The 12500-nt window shown below is 42.7% G+C and overlaps 1 protein-coding gene across 1 annotated transcript in view; it reads left to right on the forward strand.

Annotated features, from left to right (window-relative positions):
* Nucleotides 1-12045: 12045 nt before the first annotated feature.
* Nucleotides 12046-12500, forward strand: part of LOC127581534 (tryptophan 2,3-dioxygenase-like) — a 65704-nt gene continuing 65249 nt past the window's right edge. Inside the window, exon 1 of the mRNA XM_052036026.1 lies at nt 12046-12203. Within this exon, the coding sequence (XP_051891986.1) occupies nt 12169-12203 (35 nt within the window). The 5' untranslated portion in view covers nt 12046-12168. The remainder of the gene's footprint in view (nt 12204-12500) is intronic.

The following is a 12500-nucleotide window of genomic DNA, read 5'->3' on the forward strand; positions in this document are numbered from 1 at the left end:
AAAACTGAGAAATCTCATGGCCTTCTAATATCCTCCTGATATGTTGCAACTTTTCTGCAATTCTGTTATTGGCAAGTGATTAGTATGTGTCTAAGCTTTGAAAGTAGCAGATTAGTTTGAGACAGTGGTTAAAAATTCATGTCAAATTTCAGGGTTCATAAGCAGAGAAAATGAGTATGAAAGTGAGGAAATTATGATGAACGTTTGCAGAACACTGCTTTGGCCACAACTGAAGTGTATCCAGTTCTTGATGTGAAGGCCTTGGAGTTACAGTAAACACTTGCTAGAATTGTCTCAGGGATAAGGGACATGAATTAAAGGGTAAAGCTGGAGAAAAGTTGGTTGAGGGGAGTTGTGATAGAGAAGTTCATAGTAATGAAGGGTGTAGACAGAATAGATGGAGAGAAACCACTCCCACTGGTGGAAGGGTCAAGAGCCAGAGGACACAGATTTGATTGACTCAAAAAACAAAGGCAACATGAGGTAAAGATTTTATGTACATGGAACATAGAACTGTACAGCACAGTGCAGGCCATTTGGCCCATGATGTTGTGCCGACATTTTATCCTACTCTAAGATCTATCTAACCCTTCGGTCCCACATAGCCCTCCATTTTTCTATCATTCATGTGCCTATCTAAGAGTCTCTTAAATGTCCCTAATGTACCTGCCTCCACCACCTCTGCCAGCAGTGCATTCCACACACCCACCACTCTCTGTGTAAAAAACTTATCTCTGACATCCCCCCATACCTTCCTCTAATCACCTTAAAATTATGCCCCCTCATGTTAGCCATTTTCATCCTGGGAAAACATCTCTGACTGTCCACTTGATCTATGCCTCTTATCATCTTGTACACCTCTATCAAGTCACCTCTCATCATCCTTCGCTCCAAAGAGAAAAGACATAGCTCGCTCAACCTATCCTCATAAGACATGCTCTCCAATCGAGGCAGCATCCTGGTAAGTCTCCTCTGCACCCTCTCTAAAGCTTCCATATCCATCCCATAAAGAGGCGACCAGAACTGAACACAATACTCCAAGTGTGGTATAACCAGAGTTTCATAGAGCTGTAACATTACCTCGTGGCCCTTGAACTTAATACCCCGACTAATGAAGGCCAACACACCATATGCCTTCTTAACAACCCTATTAACCTGCGTGACAACCTTGAGGGATCTATGGATGTGGACCCCAAGATCCCTCTGTTCCTCCACACTGCTAAGAGTCCTGCCTTTAACCTTGTATTCTGCCTTCAAATTCGATCTTCCAAAGAGTATCGCTTCACACTTTTCTGGGTTGAACTCCATCTGCCACTCCTCAGCCCAGGTCTGCATCCCATCAATGTCATGTTGTAATCTACAGCAACCTTTTACACTATCCACAACACCAGCAACTGCAAACTTACCACCCTTCCACATCCTCATCCATGTCATTTATAAAAATCACAAAGAGCGGGGGTCCCAGAACAGATCCCTGCGGAACACCACTGGTCACCGACCTCCAGGCAGAATACACTCCATCTACCACCACCCTCTGTCTTCTATGGGAGCCAATTTTGAATCCACACAGCCAAGTTTCCCTGAATCCCATGCCTTCTGACTTTCTGAGTGAGCCCTCCATGAGGAACCTTTTCAGATGCCTTACTAAAATCCATGTACACCACATCCACTGCTCTACCTTCATCAATGTGCTTTGTCACATCCTGAAAGAATTCAATCAAACTTGTGAGACACGACCTGCCCCTCACAAAGCCATGTTGCCTGTCCCTAATCAGCCTATGGTTCTCCAAATGCTCATAAATCCCGTCTCTAAGAATCTTCTCCAGTAATTTGCCTACCACTGAAGTAAGACTCACTGGTGTAATTCCCAGGGTTATCCCTACTCCCTTTCTTGAACAAAGGAACAACATTTGCCATCCCCCAATCATCTGGCACTACTTCTGTGGCCAGTGAGGACATCAAGATCATCACCAAAGGCGCAGCAATCTCTTCCCTCGCTTCCCGTAATAACCTTGGATATATCCCGTCTAGCCCAGTTGACTTATCTATCCTAATGTTTTTCAAAAGTTCCAGCACATCCCCTGTCTTCACATCGACATGCCCTAGCGTATCAGCCTGTTGTACACCATCCTCACAAACATCAAGGTCTCGCTCACTGGTGAATACCAGACACGTTTCCTTTTTTTATCCCTGAACTGAGGGGTTAGCATCTCGAATGCAATGCCTGACAGGATAGTGGAAGGAGATTCAGTCAGGGCTTTCAAGGCAATTGGATCAGTACTTGAAAGAAAAATAATTGCAGTGCCACAGGGTAATGGCGGAGGAAGTGGTACTGCCGGCATCGTTCTTGAAGACATGTGGCATGGATTTAAAGAGCTCAGAGGCTTCCTATTAGTTACTGTTTTGTTACATCATGATAAACATTGATGGAAACCAATTGAGCAATGTTCATGGGGTGACTGGTTGTTTGCAGGATTGCCTTGTATGAAGGGCATGAGATCAAAAATAGTACATGTGCTTGTAACAAGCTTAGTGCAACCAAAATTAAACATAGATAAAGGGTATCTGCAACATCACAAGCAGCAAAGTGGGGCTGTAGTTTCTTCACTCTTTCTTCTCCTTCTCCAAACTTTATCCCTTAAAATGTTAAGCTCTTTGCAGATTCAGCATATCAGAACCATACTGCATACCTTGACTCCTGTGTTGTGAAGGTTGATTTCCAATCTGACCGAGGGCTTTCAGAGCAACTGAATGGAGGTGTTCTGCAAAATAGTCACCCGATCTGCATTTGGTGTCTCCAGTGTAGAGAAGAACACATTGTCAACACTGATTGCCGTAGATTAGATTGGAAGAAATTCACATGAATCGCTCTTTCACCTGGAAGGACTCTTTGGGTCCCTGGATGGTGGGAAGGGTCAAGGTAAACAAGCAGGTATTATCTTTTTGAAATGGAAGAACAAACTGGGAAGTCATTAAGGGAATGGTCCCTTTGGAATGATGAAAGAGAAGGGAGAGGAAGTCAAGCTTAGTGGTAGGATCTCTTTGAAGAAGACAGAAATTGTGAAGGAAGAACGGTGAATGTGAAGGCTGATGTGCTGACAGAGGAGGATCAGGGGAACCCTATCATCACTCTGGCTGGGACAGGACAAGGTGAAAGCTGAGGATTAGGTGAGATGTGGTTGAAAGCTGTGGCTACTGTGGTAGAGGGAAGTCACAGTTAAGGGAAAAGGAAGACATCTCAGAAGCATCTGTGCGGAAAGTCTTGTTGTGAAAGCAGGTATGATGGGAGGCAGAGGAACTAGGAAAATGGAATTTAGCCCTGACAGGAGGCAGAATGAGAGTAGCATATGCAGTATAGAACATAGAACATTACAGCACAGTACAGGCCCTTTGGCCCACAATGTTGTGCTGACATTTTATCCTGCTCTAAGATATATCTAACCCTTCCCTCCCACATAGCCCTCCATTTCTCTATCAGTCATGTGTCTATCTAAGAGTCTTTTAACTGTCCCTAATGTATCTGTCCCCACAACCTCTGCAGGCAGTGCGTTCCACGCACCCACCACTCTCTGTGTAAAAAACTTACCCCTGACATCTGCTTATATCTTCCTCCAATCACCTTAAAAATTATGTCCCCTCGTGTTAGCCATATAGTTGTGGGCTTGTAATGATCTGTTTATTTTAATTTATTCCCTGAGATGGAGACAAAGAAATACAGAAAAAGTAAAAGGGAAGAATTAAAAATGAACCATGAGGGCAGGATGGAAATGAGTGCTGAAAGCAGAACCAATACAGTCATTAATATACTAGAAAATAACTGAGGGAAGGGGCCTGAATAGGATCAAACAAGGATGTTTCCACATATCCTCATATCTCATGAAGAGACAGGCATAGCTAGGGCCCATGTGAGTGCCCATAACTCTGCCCTTGAACTGGAGAAAGTGATTGGAGTTGAAGGTAATGTCCAGTCTGACAGCAAGTTCAGCCAGGTGAATGAGTGTGTTGCTGGATGGATCTGGTCAGGTCTCTGTTCAAGGAAGAAGTAGAGGGCCCTCAGACCCTCCTGGTATGCGAGGGAGGTGTAGAGAGATTGTATGTCCATGGAGAAGATGGGCTGGTTGGGACCAGAAAACTGGGGCCATCACGGTAGCAGAGAGCATCAGAGGTGCCACAGATTTAAGTGGGAAGGAACTGGTCAGGGGGCAAAGGGTGGAGTCAAGGTGAGTCAAGAGCAAGAGCATGCTGAAGCAATGGGGTTGTCTGGACTGTTCTGCTTGTGGATCTTGGTGAGGAGATAGAAGCAAGCTCTGCAGGTTGGGAGATTATAAATTGGAGCCTACAGAGGGTAAATCTCCTGAGGAAATGAGGTCAGCGAGAAACAGCGAACAGATGTTCAATGGTGTTGGCATGACCCAGAAGGATGTATGAGGAGGTGTCTGATAGCTAATGTTTAGACACTGCGAGATTGAGCTCATTTTGCCAAACCACAAGAGTACCAGCCTCTAATGAAATTATTAGGGTAGGTCCTTCATAAGCAGAGTTCTACAAGTTCAGAAGGGAGTAGGTTAGAGTGAGCAAGGGAAGTGGAAAAGTTGAGAGTGTCAATATTACATCAGCAGTTAACAAAGAATAGATAGGAGAGTAGAAGGACGAATTCTGGAGAAAGCAGAAAAGATCCATCGCCTGGGGAAAAGATTCCTGGTCAAGAAATGGGCATGGAGACAGAGGTGGCAGAAGAATTTAATGTCAGGCCAGACCCTGAGCTCATTAAGGTGGAATTAAGGGGATGTAGCTGAGGCCTCATTCAAAATTGGAGAGGGAAGGTCAGAAAGGATTTTGAAAACAAGGTAGGGATGGGAATAGATATAGTCTGAGGAAAGTGAAGCAAGATCCAGTGGAGTATTAGAACTTTAAGAGCTGTTGAAGTTTGCAATCTTTGATGTCCAATAAGAAGGAAAAATTCTTCTGTTGCAGCACCAAATGTGGCAAAGGATAAAGTGGAATTGACAAGCTTGAGACAGAGTGAAACAATTTTGTTGCAGAGAGAGGTCAAGAGCATGAATGTGCCAATGCGTGGAACTCAGGATGTCATGAGAACCGTCCCTCGAAACACCAGATAGTTTGAATGTACCTGTGACCTTGGGTGGATCCGAGTTGTGAAAGGTGGAGTTTCAGTGGGAAGCACATGGGATGAGCAGGACTATTAAAGTGAAACTGTGCTCTTGGTAGAAATCATCACTGAGGGTGATGGTCAGGGAATTCAAATCACCGTGACCTGAGTTTTGCAGTGTTTTGCCTCCAGCTCTGCCGCCATCTGCTGGTGTTTACCTTTGCCAGCTGGCATGAGACTGCAGCACCTACTTATCCAAATGTGAAGTCCCCAGTGGTTCTGTTGGCTCCGCGCTCTGCCATTCAACACTTTGTGGATTCCAGGAGAGGCCAAGAACTTGCTGGGATTGCCCAGCGTTTAAGTTGGGGACTCTATGCTAGTTAAAGTGTGACACAGGATCACCCACCCACCACCTCCCTGAGCCCAGTCATTTGAAGGAAGTTTTCTTAACTGTGAGGACGGAAGGCATGATTAAAGTAAGTCACAATTTTAAGATTATTTTTGTCTGCTGTAATATTTTTTAATAATTTAAAAATGTTTATGAGTTTTAAGTGATTTTTTTTTCTAATTTTTCACAATTGAAAATGTTCTCTGAATTTTTGATAGCTATTGGCATTGGTATTGGTTTATTATTTTCACTTGTACCGAGGTACAGTGAAAAACTTGTCTTGCATTCCGATCGTCCAGGTCAATTCATTACACAGTGCAGATACATTGAGTTAATACAGAGTCCATTGATGTAGTACAGGTAAAAACAATAACAGTACAGAGTAAAGTGTCACAGCTACAGAGAAAGTGCAGTGCAATAGGTGCGAGGTCACAACAAGGTAGATCGTGAGGTCATAGTCCATTTCATTGTATAAGGGAACCGTTCAATAGTCTTATCACAGTGGGGTAGAAGCTGTCCTTAAGTCTAGTGGTACGTGCCCTCAGGCACCTGTATCTTCTACCCGATGGAAGAGGAGAGAAGAGAGAATGTCCTGGGTGGGTGGGGTCTTTGATTATGCTGGCTGCTTCATCAAGACAGCGAGAGGTAAAGACAGAGTCCAAAGAGGGGAGGCTGGTGTCCCTGATGCACTGGGCTGTGTCCACAACTCTCTGCCGGTTCTTGCGGTCCTGAGCAGAGCAGTTGCCGTACCAAGCTGTGATACATCCAGTGAGGATGATTTCTATGGAGCTTTTAAATGCTTTTGAATATCAGAGACACTTAAGACTGGCGGCACTGTTTTTCATCTGTCACAGCTATTTTGTGGCAAGGCTTGTGATAGCCACCTCACATGACCCAGTTTTGTCACACAGATTTGGACTGTACTGGCCAAAAATGAACTTCAGGCAAATCCTGCTTATCAGCTCTTGATCCATAAGCATATGCCTCTTCATGTAGTCATCCAGGTACTTTTTAAATATGATGTAGATTTCTGCATCTACTACTTTCAGCCTGTGAGATGTAGCCCTCCATTGCTCTTGGATGCAAAAAAAAATCCCTCAACTTCCCTCTAGTTGTTCTACCAATTAACTCACATTTATGGTCTCTGGATATTGTTTTCTCTGGCAAGGGAAATGTGTCTTATTCTGTTTGGGGCTCTCATGAGTTGCACTGTGGGTAGTGCAGCTATCTCACAGCTTTCGTAGCTCAGATTCAATCCTGACATCTGGTGTTGTAACCCCTGGTTCTCTCTGTGACCATATGGGTTTCCTCGCTCTTCCTGGAATGCATCTTTCTGCTTTGTCGCTGGATTTACCATCAAGTAGCTCTTTCCAGCCCATCAGCTAAATCATATCCTGTTCTAGAATTGCAACAGCTAAGTTTTTATTTGTACTACCTCAATGTACTTATGAATGAAATGATCTGTCTGGATGACATGCAAACCACAGCTTTTCACTGTATCTCGGTACATGTGACAATAATAAATCAATTACCAATTACAAAGTATTGCACTTAAACTTGTTTCCCACCCTCTACCCTCTCCACAACCTTTTAGACACCTTACATACTGATTGAAACAATTCTACTTTAATCTGTGTCTTCTACACCCTAATTGTTCCTGTCCCAACTAATGTTAATGTAAGCTGAGGCTGTATTTCAATAACGGGCACCATATCATGCTTGTGTCCTCAGTTTATCACCCTTATTTCCCAGACTTTTTGCATGAAACAATTAGGCACAAGCAAAATACTTTGTTTTCTTTTTTCCACTTTCTATTTCCTCTGTCCTCCAAACTCATTTCTCTGCCTTATTGGCTTATTTACTGCTGCACAGCTTTCCGCATCCTCCTGACCAGGTCCCCAAGCTAGTTTAAGCCCTTTCCGACAGCACTGGAAAGGACTTCAGGCAACTAAAAGCATGAGGGCGCAGATGGGGATGTGGGACTATGAGATCCTGGCTAACGCAATGAAACATGACTTACAGATATTGGTTTCAGCCCTATTGAGTTAGAATCCCCAATACTGACTGCTTTGTTATTTTTGAATTCTCAGAACTTGTTCCTCTTGTTCCTCTATCTCCCTCCGATGGTTTTGTGGTCTGTAGTATACTTCCAGGAAAATTTTTAAGACTTTTCTGTTCAATTCAATCTCATGGCCTCAAATGTTAACCTTTCAAGCATATCATCCTTTCTCATTGTTTCCTTAACTAATGCTGGCACTTTTCTTCCTAATTATCCCCATGTCTACCTTGTCTGAAAACTCTGTTGCCAGGAATGTTGATCTGCCATTCCCATCCATCGTTGAGCCATGTTTCAGTAATGGTCAAGATATCACACATCTGCCGGTGCCCTTGTGGCCTTTATTAAACAGTCCTTGTATTAAATTGTAAATAAATAAACCAACAGTGAAATACAACAGATACTGGAAATCTGAAAAGAAGCAAAAATGCTATAAATGCTCAACAGATCAGACAGCATTTGTGGAGAGTAGTACAAAATTAATGTTTCAGGTCAATGACTTTTGATCAGAAATGTTAACTCTGTTTATCCCTCTACAGATGCTGCCCGACCCACCTCACAACTACTTCCAGCATTTTCTGTTTCACGAAACAACTTTGTTTCCTTTTTCCCAGCATTTATTTCCACTGTTGTCTAGGCTTTTTTATTAAACCTCTACTTTTCACTTCCAACTTTGCATCTTTATCTTCTGAATCTGCTGTCAGGTTACCAAGGTTGTTTAAACACTCTGTAATTGCACTAGAAAACCTTCTTGCAAGGTCCTGGCCCTGTTGAGATGTGACCCATCCTGTTTCCCTGGAATTGGCCCTGATGCGCCAAGAATCTAAAGCCCTCCCTCTTGCCCCATTTCTTCAATCACATGTATAGGCCTTTGTGTTGTTCCAGAACGTTCTTGGGTGTGGTTTTTGTGAAGGTGTTAAGCAAATCTGCAGCTTGAAAATTATGTTGTTGGTCTGTTTTACTTTTCCATTAAAGTTAGTTTTTCTCTGTTTCAAATCTGGACTATGCTTATGATCTAAAGACAAATTAATATAACCACTCAGCAAAATCTGGCCCAGTGAATATTGGGAATGTGCTATCAATGGCCACTCTTATAATCCTCTATTTGTTCTTCCAGAATGCCTATTGAAAATAATTTTCATACATTTTGTTTAAAGATATGTCTCAGTAATTTCACTATTAAAATTGTAGTTTATAAAGCTAATGGAATATGTGATCAAATAAAAGCATAATCCCTCCAAAAAGGAATGATAATACAAGATAATAATAAATGATCAAAGGAGACAAAGGGTATATTTGTAAACTTACAGGAACTGAAGGTATCAACATCCATGCCCATCATGCATTCCAAAGCTAATCCTTTTGAGTAATTAATTATGTCATAATAATTCACCCAGGATGATTCAGGCCAACACAGTGTTGGCAGAAATCCAAGTCTGGGAGAAAAGATAACTCACAAAGCTTATTGTCACTTGTACCGAGGTACAGTGAAAAACTTGTCTTGCATACCGTTCGCACAGATCAATTCATTACACAGTGCTTTGAGGTAGCACAGGGTAAAAACAATAACTGAATGCAGAGTAAAGTGTCACAGCTACAAGGAAGTGCATTGCAGGTAGACAATAAGGTGCAAGGTCAAAACAAGGTGGATTATGAGGTCAAGAGTCCATCTCATCGTATAAGGGATAAGTGTGATAAGTATAGAAGCTGGTGGTACGTGCCCTCAGGCTCCTGCCTGATGGGAGAAGGGAGAAGAGAGAATGAGCCGGGTGGGTGGGGTCTTTGATTATGCTGGCTGCTTCGCCAAGACAGCAAGAGGTAAAGACAGAATCCAAGGAGGGGAGGCTGGTTTCTGTGATGCACTGGGCTGTGTCCACAACTCTCTGCAGTTTCTTGCGGTCCTGGGCAGAGCAGTTGCCATACCAAGCTGTGGTGCATCCAGATAGGATGCTTTCTATGGTGCATTGATAAAAGTTGGTGAGTGTCAAAGGGGACATACTAAATTTGTTTAGCCTCCTGAGGAAGTAGAGGCACTGGTGAGTTTTCTTGGCCATGGTGTCTACGTGGTTAGACCAGGACAGGCTATTGGTGGTGTTCACTCCGAGGAACTTGAAGCTCTCAACCCTTTCCGCCTCAGCACCATTGATGTAGAATTGGAAACAGTGCAGTATTTTGCAAGATATTTTAACCAGCCAGCCTTTACAGATTCACATGGGAATATGACCTGGAAGATATGCTGACAGTGGAAAAGGTAATTCAATGTCCAACTAGAGTAGTTCAGTTGCATAACCACTGATTGAGTAGGACAAGTCTTGATGTCCTAGGAGCAGGCTGTAAGGGAACCAATGAGAAACTTTCTTGACTTTGTCTTCAACAATCTCACTAATACAGTTGGATCTTTCTTTTCATTTATTCATTTTCAAGGACCTGGACATTGCTAGCAATGCCAGCATTTATTTTCTGTCCTTTATTGTCTATGAGAAGGCTTGCCTTCTTGATGCACTGGGCTGTGTCCGCAACTCTCTGCAGTTTCTTGCGGTCCTGGTCAGAGCAGTTGCCATACCAAGCCGTGAAGGTACAAGAGCTACCTTCTTGAACTGTTGCAATTTTTCTAGTGCAGGTACTCCCACAGTACTGTTGGATAGGGTGTTCCAGGATTTAGATCCATTGATAATGAAGGATCAGCAATACGTTTCCAAGTCAGGATGATGTGCAACTAGGAGGGGAACATGTAGGCAGTGGTGTTCCCATGCACCTTCTACCCTTAACTTTCTGGTGGTCATGGGTTTGGGAGATGTTGGAGTAGCCTGGGTGAGTAATAGGAGGGTGCTTTGTAGATGTATACATTGTAGCCTTTGTACAATGTGATGGAGGGAATAATGCGTCCATCACATGTGTACAATTTCTGGCAGTTCATTCCAAATACATATCCCCCTTTGCATGAAGAAGTTGCCCCTGATGACCCTTTTAAATCTCTTACCTCTGATCCTAAACCTATGCCCTCTTGTTTTTAGCAACCCTTCCCTGGGAAAAAGACGATGTGCTTTCACCCTGTCCATGCCCCTCATGATCTTATATACCTCTATCAAGTCACCCCTCAGTCTCCTGCATTCCAGAGATTCCAGAGATGCACTGTGTAATGAATTGATCTGTACGAACGGTATGCAAGACAAGTTTTTCACTGTACCTCGGTACAAGTGACAATAATAAACCAATACCAATACCAATACCAATTCCAATGACTAAAGGTTTAATGATGAATCTGTCACTGTGGTACACTTAAAAGCCATTTAGATAAGCACATGGATAGGAGGGGTTTAGACGGCTATGGGCCAAATGCAGACATATGGAACTAGCTCACTGGGCAACACCGCTGACATGGACAAGTTGGGCTGAAGGGCCTGTTTCCGTGCTGCATGACTCTATGATATGTAAATGCCCAGGAATTTGAAGTTGTTTACTCACTCCACCTCTGACCCACCAATGAGAACTGGCATGTGGTCTCCGGTCTTCCCCTTTCTGAGGTCAACGATTAGCTCCTTGGTTTCATTGACGTTAACTGTGGGGATGTTATTGCAGCACCACTCAACCAGATGTTCTACCTCAATCCTGTACTCTGACTCATTGCCGCCTGTGACCCAGCCAACAACAGTGGTGTTGTCAGCAAGTTCACAGGAGGTATTGGAGCTGTGCTTCGCCACACAGTTGTGGGTGTAAAGAGAGTAGAGCAGGGGGCTAGGCACTTAGTCTTGAGGTGCACCCAACATCTCCTCACTGATTGAGATGTTTGCAGAGTGCCTGCGGATCTCCCCAATTCAAGCAAACTCTGGGACATCAAAATCACAAAATATCTGTCATGTTTTTTCTCCATGGTACCACAATTACTTTGATTCAAGAGCATATTTCTAAATAAAAGAATAATTTATGTAATTGTTAAGGGCGCATGTTTAGTTTCTCAGCAGCATAAGACAATTGAAAGCACAGTGAAAAACAGTGAAAATTCGTAAATAGTTCCATGCCCATTGATCGACAAGTCTAATTTCAGTGTTATAGAGATGTACTGAAAGTTACAAAAGTTAAAGTGATGTTATTGCTAATTTATAGGCTAAAGGATATTTCTCGGATCGTCACAAGGCAACCAGTTGGGGGCATTGTCCCCATTTCTTTGGAATTACGTGATTCTCTTTAATCTTCTGTAATATTTATTTCTGTTAATTTAGCCTGACATCAAATCATCTTATTCTTAACATGGTGCCCGTTAAAAACAGTCAAGGGATATTTTAGAAAGAGCAAAACTTTTTTAATATCAGTTTGTTACTTGGCTTACCTCCCCATTACCAGAGTCAGTAAGGAAAGGGTGTGGGCAGAAGAATCTGTCAATAATTACATTTACGCTCACTGCACGATGACTAAAGTTTGTTTAATTTATTTTTCTTCTTAATATTTGCATAGTAAAATTTATCTCCCAACACAAATCAAAGTTCTGCTGTTGATTGATCGGAATAGATAAGGGGACTCCTTTTAAAGGGAAACAGGTGATTATTTGCATCGTTCGTAGGAAAAACTCAGCAAAACCTAGAGGAATCGGCGTGGCTTGGGTGAAGAAGCGGGATCATGAGTGGGTGTCCATTCCGAGGGAATAAACCGATGTAAGTTTTCCTCTAATTCAAGAAAATAAACAACTGTAATTCGAGAATTTTAACATCTGTGTGCTAGATTTGAAGTGTTATGTTTTTCGACAGTTATGTACCTTTGGACCCTAAAATTACTGGTGGTTTCGCGAAAGTAAAACGTAAAAGTAGTCTAATTGACTCAGTGCCCATGTTGTTTTCAAATTAATGTGAAGGTATCGGGCCGCTGTAATTGTCACGTTGAAACCCTCAAATCATGTGAATATTTACATAACAATCACTACAGTTCAAAAGTAACTCGCTTGAAGCAATTTG

This window comes from Pristis pectinata, chromosome 2 (assembly GCF_009764475.1).
Source record: "Pristis pectinata isolate sPriPec2 chromosome 2, sPriPec2.1.pri, whole genome shotgun sequence".
NCBI classification, from domain to species: domain Eukaryota; kingdom Metazoa; phylum Chordata; class Chondrichthyes; order Rhinopristiformes; family Pristidae; genus Pristis; species Pristis pectinata.